Source organism: Lipophrys pholis (genome assembly GCF_963383615.2).
Source record: "Lipophrys pholis genome assembly, chromosome: 11".
Taxonomy (NCBI): domain Eukaryota; kingdom Metazoa; phylum Chordata; class Actinopteri; order Blenniiformes; family Blenniidae; genus Lipophrys; species Lipophrys pholis.
The window spans coordinates 22,208,563-22,233,507 of NC_137631.1; the positions used below are offsets into that span (position 1 = coordinate 22,208,563).

At 42.7% G+C, this 24,945-nt stretch overlaps 1 protein-coding gene across 1 annotated transcript in view; it reads left to right on the plus strand.

Annotated features, from left to right (window-relative positions):
• The window catches only part of zcchc14 (zinc finger, CCHC domain containing 14), a 31,109-nt gene that overhangs the window by 2,939 nt on the left and 3,225 nt on the right, over positions 1 to 24,945 (plus strand). The window contains exons 2-12 of the mRNA XM_080475469.1: positions 9,316 to 9,538; positions 15,125 to 15,195; positions 15,332 to 15,403; positions 16,093 to 16,160; positions 17,042 to 17,232; positions 18,439 to 18,475; positions 18,846 to 19,293; positions 20,543 to 20,640; positions 22,255 to 22,349; positions 22,862 to 23,011; positions 23,220 to 24,374. Of these exons, the coding sequence (XP_080331595.1) occupies positions 9,316 to 9,538; positions 15,125 to 15,195; positions 15,332 to 15,403; positions 16,093 to 16,160; positions 17,042 to 17,232; positions 18,439 to 18,475; positions 18,846 to 19,293; positions 20,543 to 20,640; positions 22,255 to 22,349; positions 22,862 to 23,011; positions 23,220 to 24,374 (2,608 nt within the window). The remainder of the gene's footprint in view (positions 1 to 9,315; positions 9,539 to 15,124; positions 15,196 to 15,331; positions 15,404 to 16,092; positions 16,161 to 17,041; positions 17,233 to 18,438; positions 18,476 to 18,845; positions 19,294 to 20,542; positions 20,641 to 22,254; positions 22,350 to 22,861; positions 23,012 to 23,219; positions 24,375 to 24,945) is intronic.

The following is a 24,945-nucleotide window of genomic DNA, read 5'->3' on the forward strand; positions in this document are numbered from 1 at the left end:
CTTGCAAAATGTACACTGGATTTGATATAAGTTGCAGAGACTGCCACATCAGGTAGTCATAATTGTACACTTTAGCCTCACACTGAGTGTGCATGTTGTTTCAGGCGAGCAGCAGCGGAGGAGGAGGGGGGGGGAGGAGGAGGAGGAGAGTTTCAAGCAGCAGGGCCCGACAGCGACCGAACTGCCGTCTGTTATGCTCAGCCACACCCCCTCTATCAACATCAGACTGTGTCGTTGCCTCTGGCCTCATTATCCCCTGCCAACGTCCCCCTGCCTGATGGTAGCGCCACCTACCTGCCACCGACAGCCTGCCAGCCCTGCCTTGCACACTGCACCTGCTGGCACAAGGTAAAGAGCAACTGCTGCTGCTTATTTACATCCAACCCGACACAGACAGAGGGCGGTGTGTGTTGTGAGGCGGGCATCGATCACAAAATATGAACCCTGCACCAACATGAAGCGTGCGTCCGTTGGCTTGTGGTGGAGCCACTGGTATTCTGCTCGGCTCACTCTCCACTGGACCTTGACTTGTTCTGCCCACCAAGAGCTTCAAACTGTTCATCAAAGGATGCAGAAGAAGTAATGGGATTGTTGATGGGTATTCCAGATAGGTTGCTTGGTGGGTGTGTAGATCCACCAGTAGGTAGGGGGGAACAGAGACAGTTTGGTGGGACAGCAGGTCTGCAGACCAGTGTGTCAGTTGGTCTACAAGTTGAATGGTGGATGTTGTCAGTCAGTAGGCTGGAAGGGAGTTGGTAGATGGGTCAGTTGACCGTGGGTCGGTAGGTTGGTCAGTATGTCTGCAGATGAGTCTGTTGGTAAGCAGGTTGGTCAGAAGGTCAGGGCCGTCAGTCAGTGGTTAAAAGTGGTTAGCGCTCTCGCCTCACAATTAGAAGGTTGTGGGTTCAAGTGTGACCCAGGGCCTTTCTGTGTGGAGTTTGCATGTTCTCCCCGTGTCTGCGTGGGTTTCCTCAGGGTACTCCGGGTTCCTCCTACAGTCCAAAACCATGCATGTGAGTTCAATAAATGTGTCTTAAGTATGTACGTATGTGTGTCATAACACGGTAAGGGAGGCGGGTTGGTGGGTCAGTTGGCTAGTAGGTACATAGGTTTGTTGGAGGGTAGATATTTGAGTTTGAGCTGGTAGGGATGTGGAAGGGAAGATCAGCTGAGAAGGTAGGTTGCTCACTAGGTTCGTGGTTTGAGAGGTGGACTGGTTGGTAATTATGTTGATTGATTGTTTAGTAAATTGCTAGACTGTTAGATCAGTGAGTATGTTGGTGGGCCTTTGGGCTCCTGGTTAAGTAGAGAGGTTTGTCAGAAGGTGGGTCAGCAGATCTGGGAATAGAGTTTACATTGTAAGTAGGAAGGCAGATGGCTGTGGACGGGTGAGTAGGTAGGCTGGTACATTGGCGGGTTAGTGTTTTTATTTATTCTATAATTTAGTTTATAGGAAGGTCAGACAGTGGGCTGTTTGGCAGGTATTTGGATAGGTATGTGGGTAGTTAGGTCGGTACTTATTTAGATGGGGTAGTGGGTCATAGCTGAGTTAATAGTTTGGTAGAATAGCAATTTGAATAAATTATACCCTTTCCAGGATTGGTCAAACAGTTTCACCTTTCAGATATGTTTCTGATGTCGACCAAAACTTTGCTTCTGCACTAAATGTGTGCTAAAGACACAAAATGCACTCGCATTATACAACAAATGCCATCTCAATCAACAAAAACTGCAAGTAAGGATAAAAAACATCATAAATATTGATGATAAACAATAGATCAGGTAAGACGTTTGTTTACAGCTAAATGTGATTTCCTAGCTGAAAGATGATAGTAGTGGGAGAGAGACGAGGGGATTTCCTAATGATGACGGGAGCTGAGCGGCTCGTCAGGCCTCTTTCACTGTCACATCGAGGATCATCTTGCAGAGATCTGAGCGTCTGTTATTACTTGAATCAGAAAAGTCCGAAGCAGAAAGAAACCCACGAAATGAAGTGAGGCAAGAAAGTGAGCGTTTATATATGGAGAGAAGGTGTCTGTTTTGTTGCTTTGTTTCTCACAGACATTAATCCACAGGATTGTGTTCGCGGAGATGCATGCAGGCACAGTGTTTTAAGCATGTGTGAGCAGTGAAGGGAAAGTACCCGGCTCAGAGAGGAGCGCTTGTATTTAGTGTTTTGTTGCCCTTGGCTCCTGCTTAGTGCAGGTCAGCACATTTCTCTATGCTGAAATCAACCCTCTGTGGTGTGTGTGTGTGTGTGTGTGTGTGTGTGTGTGTGTGTGTGTGTGTGTGTGTGTGTGTGTGTGTGTGTGTGTGTGCGTGTGTGCGTGCGTGCGTGCGTGCGTGCGTGCGTGTGTGTCTCCAGTGAATCCCCAGGAAGTTATAAATGCTCTCTCTCTCTCTCTCTCTCTCTCTCTCTCTCTCTCTCTCTCTCTCTCTCTCTCTCTCTCTCTCTCTCTCTCTCTCTCTGTCTCTCTCTGTCTCTGTCTCTCTCTCTGGCTGTCTCTCCCTTCCTCAGCGCTCTGAAGAGACTGACAGGCCTTCATAGTAAACCACAGCACTCACATACATTAATTACAGTAAAACAGCTTTCAACTGAGCCTGCTGTCACCATCAGTGGATGCATGTGACACAATGGCTGAAGGCTTTAGTTCGTATGTCTCTGCTGTAGCACATTTTAAGCCAGCCAAAGGCCCGAAAGAGGCCACAAATATGAATACCTTCACTGGTATTGGGCAAAGTGCTAAAATTAGTCTCTCAGTGTGGATGATTTTTAACTTGCACCTAGCTTTGTTGTTGTAGTGTTGGTATGACACATTAGCTGAACTGTCAGCACTGTGTGAGTCAGTCTCATGATTCATTATGTACAGATAAAGGTAGTGATGCTCTATAATCTGGACGTTAGCTGGAGTTAACTGATATAACCGTCCGTATGTAACCATAAATAAACATCGGTTTGAAAACGGATGGTTTTGATTGCGCAGAAAAAAACTAAAATCTGTGAAAAGTGTAATATAATATTTCTATTACCGATTAAAAAAACAATAGTGTGAAGCTGGAAAAAACCTGAGTCACAAACTGCACATAAAGCAAATGGCAATACAAGGCTAAACACTGTATTTATACCAGCTTTAATAAAAAACAAACAAAAACACTTTGCTGTTCTTCACATGTTTTGTTGTGGAAAACTTTAAAATTTAACCAGTTTGACAGATACACACAAAACGCAGCCTGGCTTTACATTTGAACAAACCTTTTGTGTCTACATGTAGAGCAACATATTTCGACTGTAGCCCAGACTGGTCAAACCAAACACGAGCTGTAATGAGGGCTTTCTTAGCCGGGTTTGGCTCAGATGGTAGAGCAAGTCCGTGTTTGGCTGTCTGCCTGTTCATTTGCCAAAGTGTTGTTGGGCAAGACATCCACATCGCAGCTGTTGTTATTGGTGTTTAAGTGTGTCTCAATGTGCTGTGCACATTGATCATCTCTCCGAGACTGTTGAAGCTGTAATAAACAAGCTCCATCAACAAAGTCCACTTACTATGTTATGGTTATAAGACCACCGCAGGTTCCCTTTAAGCATTTTCAATGTGGTATACCAATAAGGAATGTACATGATACCACTATAAATCTTTAGAACTGCACATGACACATTTTGAAACATTCACAAATATTGTTTTATTGCTTATTTATTTCTCTCTCTTAAAGTGTGTCAAATGCAAAACTGAAAAAAAAAATTGAATGTGTTCAAAGACTTTCAGAAAACCGGCCATATGATTTAAGTTAATTTACCGTTTCATGGTTTTGTGACCACCCGAGGTGCTCTTTGCATACTTTGACTTGTAATGTTATAGGAAGAAAACTGCAACATCATTACCAAATACCACTAAAAGTCCAATTACCTGCAAATCTAATAGTATAAAGTGAAGGAAATATTTCCCTTTGTTTTTTATCAAATATAGTACATAAACATTAGTTTGAAAGTTCACATGAGCCTTTCAGTGAATAGACTTCTCATTTCCGTACAGTGGACGGACTTCAGTGCCACTCCAGTCTGCTTTTTTTGACCAGAGTTGCACAAGCTTCTTTAACACAAAGCAGCTGGATGCCGACTGACTCCAGAGGGAAAATAGCCGAGTTTCTTCAGTGGGATCCAGCAAGTTTTCAGTGGTGTAAACAGCACGTACGATACAGTGGCCACATGTGTTGGGGCCTGCGCAGGCCTGCATAATCGCCTCATTATACGAGTGCTTTATATGTCTATAAAAACAAAACCAGTGTCGGAATTAAGAGCCGAGTTTAGCTCAGTTTTCTCCGGGAGGAAGGAGAAGCTGCTGTCAGCTCGCAGTCTGGTTTGTTTAGTTTTCAGACTTTTATTTGACAGTTTTGTCCACGTGTTTTTCACATTTCTGGAACGTGTCTCAGCTTTATTTCTTCTCTCCTTGTTCTTTCTGACTCTTCCCTTCGTAATATTCTCCGGTGATTCATGTCGTCGTCACAGTTTTGCTGTTTCTGCCTCTGGTACCTGCAGTCCAACAGTCAGAGTCTCCCTCCCCACACACACACTTGGCCGGTTGGCCGAGGATCGTGCGGATGTGGCAGTCATAATTGTTTTCAGATCTGCTGCCTGTATGATTCCGAGCCATAGTACATATTGAGCTTTCCCTTTGAGGAGGGACGCAGCTCTCTCATCACTTCAGTGTTATATTGTCATTGATAAATCCGCACTTTTTAGGATTTTATCAGACAAAATCGATCACTGAACCCCCGGGGCCTAGACACTTCAGTACAGTGTCTACTGTATTTTCTCAGGTTTGAATTGTTGTTACTCTTGCTGTGTTCAGGCAGCTGGGAGCTGGGATAGTTACTAGATAGTGGATTAACTAACTAACTTTTCAGGAAACAGCAATGCCTTCACACAATTTCTGGTCTACTGTTTTAGATATTGTCCCGAAATATATTGCATGTGTTAAAAGCCCTTTCAAATCATAAATCCAAGTTTTAGACGATGGCATTGTATTATGAATAATGTTTAAGTAAGAGACAGTTTTTTCTTTCGTCTTGAAGTTAGCAATTAGCTTCTCTGCACAGTGTTCTCGGGTTTGAAATATCCTATTACCCTCCTCAAGCGTTTACCTTTTACTTATGTACATATGTACATGAAAGAAACACTAATATTTGTGGTGCGAACTAGTGAGGATAACTAACATCTGATAGTCACATGCATTCTTAATATTTGCTGTTGTGTAATGGTTCCAATTCCCAGTCTCCATATTCACAAGGCATTAAAAAACAAGCAACATGGCCGCCTCCTGCTGTGCAGGTTTATTGCTGATGTGAGGAGAGAGAGACAAACAAGCTCATCATTACTCAGCTGAGGGAGGGATGAAATGAAGCTCACAAGTTTAAAGGTATTTTCCCACATTTCTGATTCGATACTTACATTTTCTTGGTGTATTGACCTGCAAAGTGGTTTTATGGCTTCCAAAATGACATGACTGTGTGTTTTTGTCAGAATCACTCCAGTGTGCAGCGAGGACCAGCAGTGAGTGACATGAGGCCAGACGTCAGAGCTCCAGATGTCTGTAGCAAAACTAATAGTGGTCAGTTTTTGTTGAGCTGATGTGTTGTCTCAAACTTGGGTGTACATCTCTGGTATAGTGAAGGCTCTGACATATTATATAATGTGGAGACAGCAGGACATACGGCAGATCCAAAAGCTTTACAAGACTGCAAAGACCTTAATTTTCTTCTATGGAGACGAGCTGGTTGTCCAAGAGGAAGAATTAAACCACCTTCTCTGTAATCTTCTCGTCATTTCACTGTCTTTGGGTGTTTATCCATCTTTTTAAAGTCAAAAGTTTGTTGCTCCAGTGTAGCGGTGTTCTCATCCGTTGTATTGAACAGGGTTACTGACATTCCAGTCACTGTGTTGCCGATGCAGCTGCAGGTTTGTTACATGGCTGTTTAGATACATCATGTCTCAAACGGTGCGCAGTTCCTGTCCTGGGGTCCCAGACCCCCTTTGAGAGGCATCAGAGATCATGAGGAGGGGAGTGAGGCTTTGCCTGCTCTTTGGTTGTCAAGTTGGATTTTTAAATATCAAAGAAAAGCATCCCCAGACACTTTATATATTCCATAATCCAGAGACCTTGGAAACTTTCCAGTGTTGTCGTGCTTTTATCTTAAAGTTTACTCAGTCGTCTGGTTTCCTGCTTTACAACCATGTAAAGATGGTCAAGATTCAAAACAGGATTTTCACTCTTTCTCTGTTTTTTTTCTTCTTTTAGTTAGGAAGTTCAGAAAAGGATGTAAAAACTTCCTGCAGCTCTGCTTCTTCCAACAAAAACAAGGTGTTGGACATAGTGGATTTCTTACACAGCAACAACAGAGCTGTCGCACACTTACTATAGCTCAGTGGTCCCAAAGCCGGAGCCTAAGCTCTTCTTGTTGGCCTCTGTGTACAAAATTTGATTTTCACATGTTTAAGCAAACCAGAAAAAGACGCATTCAAATGGCCAAAGAAAACCTGAGAAAAGCCATTGTATTTTGAAGAGACCAGAGGCAGCTCACAGCCTCTCTCTTTTTATTTTCTTTAGAGGCTGTTGTTTTGTCTGAGATCAGTTAGCTGGAATCAGTTCCAGAGGGAAAAGATTGAAAAGTGTTACCATAAATCACCATTACTCTGGACTTGATAAGACTCTTGACTGGCTGCTAAAGCGAAGACTTTTTACCCTCTCTCATTGATGTCTATCAACGTCTACGTGTGTGGAGAGGCACAGACAAGCAGTGGTGGCCTCGAGGTTAGAGACTTTGGATCTGAGGTTAAACTAACAGGTTACCAATGTGGCCTTCAGAGCAAGACCCTCGACCCCATAACTACATGCATGTGTGCTTAAAGTCAACTACAAATAGGATGGGGAGGAATAAAGTAGTTTTGTTGTTTTATAGCAATTACAATAAAGTTTTAAAAGTTTAAAAAATTTTCTGATCAGATTTTCTATAAGTATAAGTGTATTACATCTAAATGTTGTCATGTACAGCATTTCCTCTCCATTTCCTTTATACAACATAATATATAGAACATTTTCTGTGTTTGTGTGCGTGTGCGTGTGCATGTGCGTGCACAGTTTTAAAATGTTTGTCATAATCCAGAAAATACAGTCACAAGAGTGCGCTGTGTATTCCAGTTTATATATCCTACAGAGCTGAATCATATCATGAGTCATTAAAAGATAGATTATTCTCAGAATGAGTAGCGTCTTACAGTCTGAAAATCAAACTACCGACTGATTAATTTAACTTGTAGGATTTTTTACTGGCTTGGGAGTTTCAAAGTACTTAACACTGTTAATCCCATTCACCGGTTCAAACACATTTAGACGTCACATTGGTGATGGCTGCCATTGGCCTCTATTGTGCTTGCTGATGGTGAATTTAGATTGGAAGACAACCTGCTCTCACTGTGTTCTCTATGTTTCTCCTCCATTGCGAAAACTTTAGTGATTCTAAAGTTTCCCATCCGTGGGAATGTGAGAGGGTGTGGGTTAAGATTTAGATTGTGTTCATAACAATACTGGGGAGCACAGCCTAAGTGGAACATTTTTCACAAACTTAACTGTGGAGGTAACATTTTATGATGTTGAGATGAGAGATTTTCTTATTTGTGTTGGAAGCTGACAGTTTGTGGAGCAGGATTACCACCTTACAATGTTCTGCTTTCAAACTTCAACCCAGGAATAACAGCCCGAAGGAACAAATCCTCTATAATCAAATAAACTGTTATTTTACCCGTTTCCAACAAACCTGCTTTTTTCTTTTCCATTCGAAGGTTGTAGAACAAATTACCAACTTGTAAAGTTATTTTGGCCAACATATGATCAAATCGGTTCCAAAGAAAACAGCAGTGAAATTCATTCTCTGCATTGTTTTCTTTTGTTTTAGGTTCCTAACTCAATAGTTCATAAAGGTTTTACTGTCTTTTTTTGGAGCTTCTATGTACTGAGAACAGCTGGAACAACTTCCATCTGAGCCAGGAGAGTCAATTCAAAGCTTTGGTGCTTCAAAAAATCATCAAACTGAAACAATTTAAAGATACTGCAGTGCTCCATTGACTTTTAGTTTGTCACAATTGGCTTACATATTCAAAACTGATTCTGTTATTAAAGTGGAAATGTCCGCCAAATGATACTGAGACAAATCATATAATGGAGGAAAACCAATAATATTATGGGACTCTCTTCAAATAAAAACAAAAAGTTAGAAAAGTTGAAGAATGGCAAAACACCTTTTACCATTAATAGAATAAATTAGTTGTCCAAAATACAGAATCCAGGCTGGTGTCACGGTGAGTTGGAAGCTCATTCTAAACCACCGGGCAAAGACGAGGACGAACACACACACGAGAAGACAAATGAACCCAACAAGCATGTTGGATGTTGGAGGAAGCTGAAGTTCCCACAGAAAAGGCGTAGTACGGAAGTTCTGAGCAAGTTGTTTTTTGTTGCGTTTTTGTTCTTTTGCTCATTTGGAAGCCTGTTCCAGTTAGAGGGGTTTAGAGTGTTTTGTCCCAGCGGCTTCATTTTAAATGCCCGTTTGGATGTCGACTCTTCCCGTCCCGTCGATTTCTCTTTACGCTGCTATAAATATAAACGAGCCGCTCAGAGTCGACGGTCCTCGTTAAATATTGGTTTCCTCTCATCTAAGCCGGCCTTCCTCCTCACTTTGTTTTAGCCCAGAGCCAACATCAGTGAGCGCGCCGCTCAGTTCGTTCTCCAGCGGAATGTCACCAGTCAAGCGTAGGACTGTTCCCGGGTTTCAGGGTTGTTCGTGTTGCACAAGCCTTAGTTTAATTTAGTAGTTTTGAAGGTGGATGCATGTTTTATTCCAGTTACATTTGTGTTGAAATGAAGAATCGAATGCATAATTTTGGCCCCGTTTGTACCATTATACTTCTGTTTTGTCTTCTGACAGGTATTTCTTCATTACACTTTAAGATCATTCTTAAAACATGCCTTCATGCTTTACTCATGTTCTGCCTTGTCTTCACACCTCTATTGTCAGTGTTCTGGACATGGAAGAAAAGTTCTCTTTAAATGAAGATTGAGGAACTAAGTGGTTAATTTTCTGCATCATCTTCAAGAGGATAGTTACTTCGTTACTTAGTTACTTTGCTGTAAATTTAGTGTCACACATTCCTGGCATTGCATCCCTTCCCCAAACCTGAGTGGAAGCATTCACCTGTACTTCACATCTCGTTACCTTTGCTCTGTGGTCCTGACCTTTGACCTCTGACCTCTGACCTCTGCCCTCCAGAGCCAGACCAGAGAGGCCAACCCAGCCTTAGGACAAGGAGACCAAGTCATCCCTGAGGAGCTCACCTCTCCTCACCCAGACCTACGCCCTCCTCCTCCTCCTCCTCCTCCTCCACCCCCTCCTCCCCCTCCTCTACCTGCCGCTCACCTGCCTCCGCCTCTTCCCCCGACTCAGAGCCAGGATGCAGTGGCTTCCCAGAACCCCCAGGGCAAAGCAGCAAAAGGTGAGCGGCCATGTTTCTGTGCAGCTTCTACACAGTGGCTCTCTGGTCGGCCGGACGGAGACGCTCTGTCTGACCAACTGCATGTGTGTATTTATATCGAGTGTATGTGTGGCTTCACCCCCACCGACCATCTGCATGAAGTGTGTATATGTCATGCTATACACTCAGTTAAGCCCAGTCAAACAAGATGTGACATGCTGGCACATCTGAAGATTACAACTAAAGCTTCAAGAATGCTGCCCTAAGGCCTAGGTGTGTGTGTGTGTGTGTGTGTGTGTGTGTGTGTGTGTGTGTGTGTGTGTGTGTGTGTGTGTGTGTGTGTGTGTGTGTGTGTGTGTGTGTGTGTGTGTGTGCACGTATATGTATGGGTGTGTGCGTGCGTGTGTGTGTGTGTACTGTATGAACTTTGTGATATTTAAAATTTTCCTCTAAGTTATCTAAATAGAAAGTCCCTCTTTGTTTCTTTGTTGAAGGTTTAATTTTCATTTCTTTACCCCTCCGGCATCAGTTTTCATGGTTTCTACCTATTGGCTAAAGTACCCATATCCACTCTCCAGAATACCACAACCCACTTGAAAATCACCAAACCTTCTGTGGTCCATAAAATACAGGTTAATAGATGCACCAAGAATATATTTGCATAAGGTTCACCAAACTCATGCTTATACTACTGTGTATCACACCTGGAATGTTGATGTGTGTCCAAAGTGATAAAACACATCTGGTCAATAACTACCAGTGTTTTGTTGAAGTCAGTTTCTCACTCATAGCAAAGATATAGGTTAAGGTCATTGGGTGGCTCAACTTCAAATGGGGAAATTAACTTCAAGAAAAAATCTGTTTTTTTTCTCATTATTATTACATAAAGTGAATTAAGTATTATTACAACAAATGTGAAAATTGCAGTGTAACATGCTAAAATGGATTATTCAATGCGCTTTTGCAAAACCTATGATGAGATTAAAAAAAAATTGCAGTCACAAATTCTGTTTGCCACAGTGATTCTCCATTCTCTCATTGACGAAAGTATCGCTTCTCAGGCTGCATGACTACTAATAGTAGGGATGTCATGCTAATGTAATTTTGCTGGCTTTCACTGCCGCATCTCATTGCAACCAGCTGTATGGTTCTGTTTGTCAGTGTTGTCATATTTCTGCAAATATAGAAAATCCTTCTTTTTTTTTTTTTTGAAATGCTGTTACCATGTTTTTGGGGATTGAAAGTCAAATTTATTCAATTGCTTGGCTGATCATGCAACTTTTCTGAGGAAGTGATGTATATACAGGTACATACCATGTAGGACCACTAGATGTCTCTGTATGACAGCAGAAAGCTGCTACAGTACCACAGAAAAACCTACATTACTATTGTATTTGACTGACAAGAACAATGTCTCCAAAAAGAAAAATCGAATTAGGTTTGAAGTAAAAATTATAAGATGTGAAGCAGTAAACAGGAAAAAAGCATCAGAAAGAGTTCAGTGTGTGTGAGAAACGTGTGAGAGACGGTAGAAAAGCAGTGATGAAGAAAACAAAGAAGGCTAATCGTAAGCTAAAATCACGAGGCTCAGAGTTGAGGAACAAATCCACAGAAGGTTTTGGAACAGCAGCTGACTGAAGATGCAGTTACAGTTAACAAGTGCAAATTAAGCACCAGTGGGACTTATACTCAGGTGTGGCATATATAGTCCAGAGAATACGGTAATGTGTTTGTTGTGATCTTCACATTTTGCATAGCCCCCCTGCCGGTACACACAGCATTGGTTTGATATTTTTATGCAGAAAACTGATGAATATGCTGCTGTGATTAACAGACATGAGTTATTTTGGGGTTTAATCATTACAAGAATAAGGAACTTTTGAAATGTGTCCAGCCTAATGTGAATGCAGTCCGAAATGACCGGGGGGAGTCAGTTACACATTGTTTGTATACTCCTACACAGTCTGGGGAAGAGGCCTGATCTGTCATCGTGACGAACACGTGTGGGTGTAGCTCAGCAGTGAACCACGTTAGACTTTAGTAGTGAAAAAGGCAACATGTCAAAGCTGACAACAGAGTCAACATACAAACTTAACTCTCGGTTTTACCAAAAGCCTAAATGATCAGTGAGGATATCTTCCATTATCAACTCTTCATAATCAATCAGCCAGAGACCAGCTGCTGGGTCTGGGTGTGGAGTGTGCGATCTAAGCCGGGATGAAGCTCTCCAAGCTCTCCATGTCGGGCTCTTATTGTCTTGGCTGCTTGCCTCTCTCTGTAACACAATGCTCAGCCATGTCACTACCCCATGGTCACACTGCGTAGCTGTCACCAGCATCACACACACACACACACACACACACACACACACACACACACACACACACACACACACACACACACACACACACACACACCACACACACACACACACACACACACACACACACACACACACACACACACACACACACACACACACACACAGAGATTTTTCCACCTATGATCATGCAGATTACACCAAGCTTCCAATATTTTGTTTCACAACAAGCTTTTTTTCGGTTGCATGCCTAATCCGAGGCTGTAAAATGATAAATGAAAATAAAGCGGTGTGAGCCGTGATAATCTGTATTATCTCTTCAGGAGATAACTGAAACTCTTACCACCAGCACAATGTGTATACGATGCACTCGGCTGGATTTAATTTGTGTGTATGTGTGTGTGCAAAGGGGTAGATTAGTGTGAATGGCAGGCGGTGTGTGTGGAGCTGCAGAGCGACGTGTGTCTGCTTTATCCGTCCTTCTATTCATTCCCCCCATTGCACTCACCTCTTTCTCTCCCCTGCTGCCTGCCCCCGCACGCCTGACGTGGTTTCACAGACTTGCATAGTCTAAAATGTCAGAGTCACACACACACACACACACACACACACACACACACACACACACACACACACACACACACACACACACACACACACACACACACACACACACACACACACACACGAACACCGGTTTAACTTGGCGGAGCAGCTCCAACCTGCCTCTGCACCTGGGGCATGCATCCACACAAAGAAACAGGCGTGTGTGCACACAATCAAAAATGTGCACACTTATACCGTTAACCATTAACACGCACATGTTTTCATATGTTCCCAAATGCATTTTGACTGACGACGATCAGGTTTAATTGTACCACAGTGGCAAAAGTGAACGTACCTCAAGATATTTGTAAAATGCAGTGGGGGAAAGTATCCATGTTTTCTTTGTGCTTTTAGGCTTGTGTCTTCCTGCCTTTTCTGTCATCCAAGTTTATGAGTTACTTTTTAAAAATGTAGAGTTTCTTTAGATGCAAATAAAAGGTAATTATTTTGGGAAAGTTAGTTTATTTTGAATTGAATTTATTCAGCTGCTCTCAGACTAACGAAGGTGGCCACATGCTCAGATCCTCTTCCGGAAGTTTTAGGAGAAATCTGCTCCAGATTCCAATGGTACGCTCCCAGTTTGATGTATGTACGCGGAGCCACTGCCAAGATTTCTGCCTCATCTGCTGGAAGACGAGTGTGCAGGAGCCAGAGTCATTACGTGTCAAGGAGTTTCAAATGGTTCGCAGGACCGAGGCCAAGAGAGGAATCATCCTGAATGAATGAGTAAACATATTTAGATCTCACAGATTAGCTTGGATCGTTGCTATCTGAACATCTGACCACATGGAGAGGCTCGGTGAATTAACAGGAAGAAGCTTGTTGGTGATGATGAGGTGATTGTTGTTTGAAATGTTGGAAAATGTTTCCCAAAGCCTGACATAGCACTCTGCAGCAACAGTTTTGATGGGACGTTCAGTTTTGGGCCAAAGGAATTGGAAAATGTTCAGATTTGAACAACGAGAGTCAAATATATTCAACTTATTATGACCTGATATAATGAATGTGTCAACTGAAACATGCTGCGTCATAAGTTATTGTTGCAGTTCTGAGATTATATGATGTTATGTGGCTTAAGTAAAAGTTCTTAAAGTACATTTAAAAACAACTTGTGCTGACCAAAGTGCTTTACAGGTTATTCAAAACGTAAAGTGACTTTTAAATGGTCAATGTACTTTACATATATACCATATTTTACCACTGGAGACATCTTGATGTGCTTTACATGATCCATCACATTCACTTATTCATGCACACGTGGAGTGGCGTTCATTGTCTTGCTCAAAGACACTTTGACCCACAGACGGAGTGAGAAGGGGAAATCAAACCTCCAGGCTTGGGACTGGACGATTACACCCTAGACTACTTAATAAGAATAACAAGAAAATCCAAACATGAGTCAAATAAACAGTAAAGACAAGCTATGTTAGGAAATTGAACAATTTTAATTTCTGGACATTCCAGCTGACATCTGTACAGAAATCCCTAAAAATATTGCAAATAGAAATAAAAAAGTTGCCACTTGAGCCTTCTTCATACACCTTTCTGGAATGAGGGCTCACCTGGGCTCCTTAATTTCTCATTATAATTTGGTTTCCCACTATTATACTGGTCTGAATAAAGTCTGCTCCTCTACAGCTCAATGTTATTTGTGGGACCATTCAGTACAAACAGCCTTGGGCAGAACCCTGAATTCTGAAGGGATTGAGTAGAACCAACTGAGGTTCAATGAGCCCTTGGGTGCAACATTTAAATCAGACAAAACTCCAAGTGAAAGCCCAAAACCACGAGAAGTCTGAATTCAGACTATTTTCCACATCACTTCTAAGCAAAATAATATAAGAGGTGGCAGCATATGGACGATCCAGAAAGATGCTCAAAACTTCTCAAAGGGGCATCCGATCCAAAAAGAATGGAATAAAATAATTTATATTTGTTTTTTGACAATGAATACAGAGATTTAACTTGCGATCAGTGACTTTAAGCCTGTACTGGGCATCAGCGATCATCCAGCTCTGACAATCTGAAGTACGGTTGCATCGCCCAACTCGAATACTCAAATTAAATACATTTAAATACTATTAAAATACGGCAGTGCCACAGGGTTTGTTTTTTTGTAGAACCATTGAAATAGCTTTCACATTTCAAAGCCGTTATCGGGACTCTTCAGAAACCAGTTCATGTCAAACATAACACACAAAGGTTCGTCACGCCTCCTGCAGCGATCCCACACGTTCCCCTCATCCGAGCAAGCCAATGATGACCATTCGATTTTTTTGCTGAGTTCTGTTATTTTTATCTTTCTACTAATAGGAAATCGGTCACATGATTCCAACACGCCAGCATGTCCGTGGCCTTTAAACACATACACGCCTTTCTTGATGATCTATGATGCAGTTTAGCTGAAGCCAGTGGTAGCAGTACGGACGTGCTGAAGCTGTACCTATACCGTTCTTTCTACAGTCGACAGGCAGAGTCACACCCCGGCCTTTCAGACTGCTTCACCTGTGGCTCCGGACTCCGACCTCCCTGGATTTACTGCTTTTTGAGCATAAGCCGCGTAGAAATTCCTCGAGGGCATTTAAGCTTATCGTCTGGGAGTGAATGACGGCGTCAGAGCAGCTGTTTCAAATATGTGACTATCAGTTAATCATCCGTGAAACGATGTGCGCTTCTTTCAGCGGTGATTGAGAGGGTGGTGCTGCGCGGAGTGACACACAAGTCCGAAGACAACAGCGAATACGTGTTTGAGGTGAGTCGGTCCATTAACAAGTAAAATTCTTCACTTTTTCAAACTTCTTCCATGTTTAATCATTTCTTTGCAGCATTTTGTTTAATCTAACTCTATCTTCTCCTACTCCATTGTGAACACCCCCCTCTCCCTCCAGGTGAGCTGGTCCGATGGTTTCATGCTATCTGTTGTCAGAAGTCAACACGAGGTGGCGGAGCTGATGTCCCAGGTGAGACTTAGGTTAACTCTACAGTGTGAAGACTGACTGATAAACGCTCACCATCCACTTTACTGGGTACACCTTGACAGTACCAAGTGGTACCCCTTCCTAATTCCTGGTGACATTGATTCAACAAGGTACTCAGAGAATTTGATCCAGTGCCTGCATCAATGATGCGATCACCAATAAATCCCATCCAAAAAGTGCTCTACTGCATGAGAGCTTGTCATTGGGGGCAGCGGTACTACAGTGAACTCATCATCGTGTCCAATAAACCAGATGATGTGATAATGGGATGAATATGGTCAGCAACAATGCTCAAGTAGACTGTGGAGTTTAAACCGTACTCATTTGATACTGAGAGGCTCAAAGGTGTGCCAAGAATATCTCCCCCACACCGTTTCACCAGCAGAAGCAGCCTGAACTGTTGACATGAGGCAGGATGGAGCCATGTTTTGTTGTGCAATAAAACACATAATTGTTAATGTTGGATATATTCCAAAAGCACCTACAGTCTATTTTTGATTACAGTATATAGTGCATATTGATACAGAATACAACTGTTGAATTTTGGTTTGATTTAAATTCACCTGTCAGTCGTCATAATGTCATGGCCGAATGGTGTATATCTCAGTGAATTGCCGCAAGTTGCTCAGTTTGGTTCATGCTTATTCTCATGTTGAATGTTTCTCTCTAAGCTGTCACAGGCGTTTCCAGATGAAGGACTGGAGAAGTTCCTCCCTCCATCCATAGAGCTGGACCCCAGGTAAGCCTCATCACCAGTTTTCTGGATAAGAATACAATGATCTGCTGTTACTATAAATCTTTTGTTTTGTCATCATGACTTCATGTTGTTCTGACAATTTATTTCACAAATAAGTCATTTTACACATAAATACAGAGCCCTGTGACTTTTAATACAAAAGTGGATATTCGAATCAACAAAAGTTGATTAGAATATATTTTTTAATAGAAACAAATGTTTCTGCCTGTGAGTTTCAAGTCTTGATATTCTTGATCATTTGTGAAGATGTTTACTCGAAAAGAGCTCAGTCAATAAAAGCTGAAACACTACAATCTATTTTTTACTTAAAATATGACATCAAGTTGGGAATTTTGACATTTGAGACAATTGGAATGTAAGTAACCTTTTTTTATATTTAAACTGTAGGACAGATTTCTGCGTCAATATTCAGTATAGATAATTGCTGCTGCACATGTGGAACTTTGGCCAGAGATAGGATGTGAAGAAGACGTCTCATTCAGGGGGAAATTTATCTTTTTAGTTTCTATTGATGTTGTTGGGTAATTGTTGCAGCCCCAATTTGAATGCTTTGAAATTACATTTCTAGAATGGTCATATCTTAACACTGCACAATATTAGATAAACATTCAATTTGTGAAAAATGTTTCACTGCTGTAAATGTTTTTATGCCCCCCCCCCTCCCCCTGTTATTCATTGCAGTATGTTGTCACGATGATAAATTGTGCAGTCCAGTCTTATCACAGTATCTCCTTCTCGCTCCTGGCTGTGCACAAATCTTCTTCATGTTGTCACATTTGTTGTGGAGTCTTTTCCATTTGATATCAGAGCATCTCGTGCTTTATTTGTCACCCCCACCCCCACATCTGCCTGTCCTCTCACAGATGTCCCACCGCCCTGCCCTACCATGTCCTCAAGCACCACAGCATCCAGCTGTTCTTCACCTCCACCAGGCCCCTCTCACCCACCTCTCCCTCCTCTCCGCCATCATCCACCGTGCCACCACCACCACCACCGCCACCCTCCCTTCAGCCCACGCCCGTCGCCCCCACCTGCCCGTTGACCTCCAGCTCCAGTAAGTTTGGTCGTGTGTGGAGCTTTTAAGTGCAGAGAAATTGAAGACAACATGTTGCAGCAATCAACAGATGGGTTTAAGAGAGTGAGGCAGCATAGTCCATAAAACCAGTCAAAGTTTATAGAGGGCAGCGGGGGTATAAAAACAGGACACATCTATTCTTAGATGTGGAGGAAGAAACTGCCAAGGAGGGATGGGCAAGGACAGGAGGGGATGAAGGAGTCCATGCCAGGCATCGAGGAGCATGAAGGGGTAAAAAAAAGGACAAGACTGCGACTCGGAGTTCTGGTTGGTTGTAGTGAGGAGGTGAAGCTGCGGCCTGGATTTGTAGTCTGTGCTCCCGAGGTGTCAGAGGGAGCGGACGCGTCTATTTTAGTCCGGTGTGGGAATTCAGGGTGGCATGTTTGTGTTGGGAAGCCTAGAGTGTGTTGACCTCGTGTGTGTGTGTGTGTGTGTGTGTGTGTGTGTGTGTGTGTGTGTGTGTGTGTGTGTGTGTGTGTGTGTGTGTGTGTGTGTGTGTGTGTGTGTGTGTGTGTGTGTGTGTGTGTGCGTGTGCGTGTGCGAGTGCGTGCGCGTGCGCGTGCTCGATCCATGACTGTGACCTCATCGCAGGGTGTATTTATAGCCGCCTCGGTAGTGTGTTTCTATGTGTCCTTTTATCATGTGGGTTTCAGATTCACCTCAATATCCTGGCAAATGTGAAATCACAGTATGTCTGTACATTGTGTATAAACTAAAGCATGAGGATATTATAGCCTGAACTGGACACGTCACAACATGTGCAGAAGTTTGCAGCAGCAACAGAAAAGTTTTCAAGTACCTGTAAATGATTATTATAATGCACTAATGGATACACAATCTGCCAAAAATCACTGCCAGTTTTTGGACATTCAGATTGAAAATCGTTGAAGAATTACTTTGATGGACATTTAATTTGTGCCGTGCTAAGAGGTTGATGCAGGATTTCCTCGTGAAGTTCAAATTAAAATGATAAAACAGCTGTTTGGACCCACAAGCCATTGGTTCTCTACTGGTCTGTCTTCAACTATTCAATTATTGTTTTAAAACAGTGTGTAGTTTAAATGGGTGATAGTTGAATACATTATCATAATATGCCTCTATTACAAACACAAATGTCTAATGATAAACAATAAATTGACCAGGATGCAGAGATGGTGATGCTGTTTTTTGTTTTTCCTCTCACAGATCACAGCTGCATGGTGCAGTACAGAGGAGCCAATAGGTGAGATGTTTTTTTTGTTCTTCTTCTTTTCTTAATGATTGAAACCCAGCAGAAAATAAAATCCTCATTATGTTATATTTTTTCCCAATAATTGATTAATTCAATATGATGTATTGAAGTGCCAGTCCTAGTCTTTCTTTCTTTCTTTCTTTCTTTCTTTCTTTCTTTCTTTCTTTCTTTCTTTCTTTCGTTCTTTCGTTCTGTAGTTTAACTTCGTTTTAGTCAGCTGGTTATCATGGCTCACTTAGATAAGAGCATATCACACTCCACGTTATAAATATGGCTGATCCCTGCTGCTATAACTTAGTGTTGCACGTTCAAAGTGTTCTCAGAGATGATGAAGTCCTTTCTGCCCCCCCTCTTCTGGTAGGGTAGTGTACCGAGTGGCCAGCGTCCAGCCCGTCATCAGTACCCACAGCTCCGTGTTGACTCGCTCCACTCCTCACCTCTCCTCCATCCCCCCTCCTCTCCCTCCTGGTGCTCTGCCCCCCTCCATCCCCCCCCCACAACACTCCCATCAGATGTCCTCCCTCCCTCCGCCCATGACAGCCCTGCCCACGCGAGGCCCCGCACCCGGCGGGGGCGACACCACCTCCTCCTCCTCCTCATCTTCTTCTTCCCAGTCACATCCTCAACACGGTCCATCACACTTGTTCTCCCAGCACCTCCTTCACCCTCAGTCCCGCCCCCAGGTCCACCCGCAGCCGTCGCCCCAGGCCCAGCCCGGCGCCCCGGAGCAGAACGGCATCCTGGACTGGCTCCGAAGGCTGCGGCTGCACAAGTATTACCCCGTCTTCAAACAGCTCACCATGGAGGAGGTGAGGAACAGCAAGTTATATTTTACATACCACAAAGCATGCACAAAATCAATTCCCCCCAAATAAACCCATTGTACGGCTCATTGCATTTCTTCAAAGTCACCTTAACTACCGTTTTTTTTGTCTCTGCGTCATATTTAAGCCAATTTTCACTTTTTCCATTTTCACTTCTCACCTAATGTGTGACTTTTTACATGGAGAAAAACATCCAATAAGTTGACTTTTCACAAGCAAAAGCCATTTGAGAGTTAATGTTTTTATTGCCAAAATAACAACATATTTGAACAGTTTTCGCTGCAGAAAAAAATCTAAATATTAGAGCTTTTAAAGAAAAATAAAACACCTAAAATGTATTGTAAAAACTACATGCCTGATTATAAGATGGGCAATGGAAGGGGTATGCCCAAAAATTGTATTCAACTTTAATTAATAATATTTAACCTGTTATGTCTTTTTAAGCCAACAACAAAACAAAAAACACCTACTTTTTAATATGGTTCTCAAGCAATAAAGTATCTTTAGAATTGGGGGGAAAATGTATAATTGAATGCATTTTCATACATAAAAACACACATCATTATTTAAATTTTTACTACTTGGAAACATCAAATCTCAAATTATAGATTTAAAATAAAAAAAGTAAATTAGATGTCTCACTATGAGATTTAAAGAGCTGAAAACATCTGATATTCAAAGCATTTTCAAGCTCCCAAGACATTTACAGTATACTGTTAATACAACATGAAAAACATATTTAATGTGTTTTGAAGCAACAAAAACCTTTTCACAATTTTTACAACCAAAAAACACAGAATACTGTCTTCTCGCAAAAAAGTAACAAATGGCAGTTTTTACCAGGAAATAACATTAATATAAAATGCCTTTTCATGAAAATAGTTACTCACAAAATAAAAAAAAATCAGATTTTGATTTCTTTTTGAGGCAAAAACTATTATTTTTAATGTTTTTACCAGAAAAAAAAACAATGAAAGTGTTAAAAATGATGAATGCATTTTTTGGGCGTTTACTAGAAAAACACAAAATATATGATGGTTTCAAGCACCCAAATAATATTGATTGATTTTAAGAGTCTCCAACAATGCAACCCTATGCCACTAAAGCGTTCCCTGTCTGTGGATTTTGTCCAACATTACATGTCACAACATGCTTTGACTAGAAAGTGAAGAAATATGAGATGTTTTTGCAGAGTCTAAAAGGTTCTGACTGTGTTTTCCTGTATGTCTTGTAGTTTTTAGCTCTCACAGAAGAAGACCTAAACAAGTATGACCTGACCCAAGGAGCAAAGAAGAAACTGAAGACCCAGTTAGAGCTGCAGAAGTCTGCAGAGTAAGACGCAGATAACACAAACTCCACATTTTTCTGTCTGCTTGACTCACTGTTAGTATTTAAACAACCCTCCCTTATAACAAAAGGCTAAGTAGCTGTGTTTTACCACAACATCTGGAGGAAATCAGCACAATTTGGACACAGAGTCACGTTGAAAAATACCTCTTGTGTCTCTGCACGCTCTCAAATATAAACAGATTAACTCTGGTGTTGCAGTTCACCGAGGACACAGAGCTAAAGAGGTCATGTGATATTTATCGAATTGAAATAAAAAGAACTCCTGGGTGGAAAAACCTAGATTTAAGTGTATTTGACCTGCAGTGTGTCAGACTGATAATTCGCTTCATTAACAATTGACAGACGCAGTGATCGGCAGCTGATTTCCACAGAAAAGTTCCTGCACTAACGGTCCGCACAGTGTCAATGGTTAACCAGCTGGAGGTGGACTGCAGAGATAAGATGTACTTAAATCCCAGAAACTCGTGCAAAAACACAAAAACAGGACCCTTCGAGGAAATGCGTCCGCATGTCCAGATTGTCATTATTACACAATCATCAGTGAACAGTGATGTGAACATTCCAACGAGCCCCGCTTATCTCTGGAGTGGGCTTCCGTTCCTGGTATCTGCATGTTTCCAGGTGTGTGTGTGTGTGTGTGTGTGTGTGTGTGTGTGTGTGTGTGTGTGTGTGTGTGTGTGTGTGTGTGTGTGTGTGTGTGTGTGTGTGTGTGTGTGTGTGTGTGTGTGTGTGTGTGTGTGTGTGTGTGTGTGCGCGCGCCTGCGTGCGTGCGTGACACACAAAGTGGAAAGTTCTTGCAGCGATTTTCAGATGGGACAGGTGTGTTTAGGTGCAGGCCTCAAAGTTTATGTTGAGTGGTCAGTGTCGCCCCCTCTTGGTCAATAAAAATCACAAGCTCTCGTTGGCCCTCTACACCAGTGGTGTCAAACACGTTTTAGTTTAGGGACCCGACCGGAAAAATAATGCCATAATAACCTTTAAATTTAAACGTAAACGTTTTTCTTTGTTGTGGCTGTATTTTCACAAAAACAAAATGATTGCAATTTCCACATAAAGCCAATTTTAATGATATTTTCTGTTGTAAAATACAGTAAAATGTCCAGAGAAAACTTATCCTAAAGCTGTGACGTTATCCAGCACCGCTTTGAGGCCAGTTTCATTACAATGAGGTAGATGTTTGACAAAAATCTTTCATGGCATCAGTATCTCAATTTGGGTCTGTGTTGTTTCTCAGCTTGGGAAATTTGTTAAAAATCAATGTTTTCTTTGAAACAGTAAAATCACAGATTCATCTTATTTTACAGTATTTGTTGTAAAGGTTGAGTCTGTGTGTTTCTTTTGTTGAAGCCCGTCCAGTCTTGCAGTTCCACTTTGTACCACATGATGTCTTAGTCAGTTACTCTAACATCGAGTCTGTCCTCAGTCCAGCAGCATGAGATGAAACTGCAGGTTATTCTTCACTCTACACAATGTAAACCACTGAACACAAATAAAACTCCCTGCTGGAAATACTCTTGAATATGAGTTTATATAAATGCGTGGAGTTTTAGCTTTCAGCACGTTATGTTTCTGACTTTCCTGGTTTTGTGTTTCCAGCAGAGAGATAAAGATGGAGAAGTGGTCCTGCAGCAGTATCGCAAGGGTGACGCCTTCCAGCCACATGGGACCCCCTACTCACCCCACCTCCACAGGTAAGTGAGCTGCTGCGCCTTAATAATCCAAAACCCTCGGCTTTCGGTTATAAATGTGCACAATTAGCTGCAAAAGCTGATAAAAGTCTTAAGTTTTGCCCTTTGGCAAAAAAATATCTTAGAAAATTCAAAGCAGAGGGAGACACACTAAAAACTAAGTAGGAAAGTTGTGGAAGGCCGAGGTGAAGAGTTCTGTTCAGTTCTGTTCAGGGCGGGTATTTCTGGTATTTAAAAACAGTATGTTACCATCCACTGTTCCAATACAAACATCATGAACATTAATCATTTACACTAGTTTTCTTGGAATTCATAATTTCCCATTAATCCCTTGCAGGGGATGGTCGTCGTGCATTACATTACATATCATTTATGGCACTGGACCCACTATAATATATATATTTCATGTGAAAAGCAGGGGTCCCCACTCATAAAACAGATGTTCCGTGATCAGCATTGCCCCGGTTGTTGTATGTAGGTAAAACCTGAAAAAACAGTGACTTGTGTTTTGGCAGAGCTGCGAGTGGAGGTGGACGGCGTGTCGCACCACCACCCGGCGTGCACGGACAGCAGCTCGTCCTCGGGTTATTCCAGCTCCCCCTGCTCTCCGCGGACTCCTCACTGCTGCGACTCCACCTTCGACAGGACCAGAGACGTTCACAGACGTAAGATTTCCCACAGAGCTGCTGGGTCATCCCGAACAAGATGCTAAAAGAGTTCAGGGATCTATTAGAGCAACAACTTTATGTGTTTGTTAATTTATTATTTTACAGGTATAGTCCCTAATCTTTTAACTTACTCTCAGTGCTTTGGTAAGAATAAATAATTTTGTAGATGAGAAGTAGCACGTGGGATTGTGTGTTTGTGTTTCAGGAGTGTCGGGTTCAGATGCAGCAGGGGGTCCAGAGAAGGACCGATCCGGCCTCTTCATCCTGAGCTCCAGCTGCCCCTCAGGCTCCAGTCGCCCCACGGCCCAGGTCCTGCCTGTCCAAACCGACCCAGCTCCCCCTCTGCCTCCCTCCTGCTCCTCGTCCCACCTCCCCTTCGGTCTTCCGCAGTCCTCCTACCACCATCAGACGCTTCTGTCCCCCATGTCCAACCCGGCACGCATCCTCACCTCCCCTCGTAAGCCCAGGCCTCCTCCCCTGTGTACAGAGGACAGGACTAAGCCGCTGGTCTCGGGTCTCCCTGCAGCTGGAGCAGGTTTCAGTTCGGGGCTGAGCGTTGGGGTTGGAGTCAGGCTGGAGAACCTATTCCCCGGCCACAGTGTGGATGTGTCCTCCGGGCTCCAGGAGTCCGGGGCGTGTCGCGTCCTGCCGGGCGGCAGCATGGGTCTGATGATAGAAACCAGCTCCGCTCTGACCTCCACCTCCAACAGCCTTCACCACGTCTCCCACCCTCCTCTTCACTTCCATCTCTCTTCCTCCTCGTCCCCGTCTCCATCTGGATGCTACTCCTACCCTCCTACCTCCTCTTCTTCGTCCTCCTACTCCTCTTTCTCCTCCTCCTGTTCCTCCTCAAAGCCTGCGGTCCCTGGCAACGCCTACTACTTGCCCCAGCCGACCTCCAGCCCCTCTCCGGCCCCCTCCTCTGGTTCCTCGTTGGATCAAAGTTCGGGTCACAGCTCCTCCATGTGTGTCTGCAGCTCCTGTGGTTGTCGGGGGAACTGCGGCGCTTACGGGGCGTTGCCCGGATATGCGGCGGCGGGCTACCTGCAGCCGTTCTCAGCCGGGCCGTCCCTCTTCACGCTGGGCCCCCTGCTCCATCTCAGCCCTCTCATCGCCTCCTCCAGCACCGCTGCCGCCGGGGCGGCGCCCTTCTCCTACCCCATGATGGTGCCGCCGCCGCCGCTTTACCGCCACAGCCCCGTGCCCCACGACCAGGGCTTCGGTTTCTACCAGACACACGGCCTCATGGGAAATGGAGCCCAGAAACGTTCTGGAGGAAACCTGTCGTGTTATAACTGCGGTGGAAACGGACACAGAGCGGAGGACTGCAAGCAGCCGCCCATGGACTCGTCACAGCAAGGTGGGAGGAAGCACAGAAACAACTCAGACACACAATTTGGTTTAATCTCCCCCTAATTTATATATATTTATATAAAGACTGAAATGTGATTGAAAAGTGTTTCCATAGTTTTCCGTCTGGTTTGAGAATTTTCTTCACAGTCAGGTTCATTTGTTTTATTTTAATAATGAATCATTTCTGACTTAATTTTACTTAATAGCTAATATTTCACCTAGATGTGTTTTTTTGTTCATTTTGATACTCTTAAGTTTTATCAGATAATAAAAAAATAAGTCTTTTGAAAAATCCAGTATTTTATTTTCAAAATCATATTTCTGTTCTTTTTATTTCTATTACATATTTTTTTTTATCCATAAAGGTTGTTTTTCATCTTCACAATGCCACTTTGTTTTTTAAATAATTGAATTTTGAGTTCCTATTAATTAAATTAATCAAAATACAACTTTTTTGTTTTTATTTGTTTTACTTCACAAATGGATCAAATGACGGATTTCCACAACAATTCATGAAAAATGTTTCCACTGATGTTTTATTGTTGATGGTACTTTGTGTAAGAGCCGTTGCTTCTCTG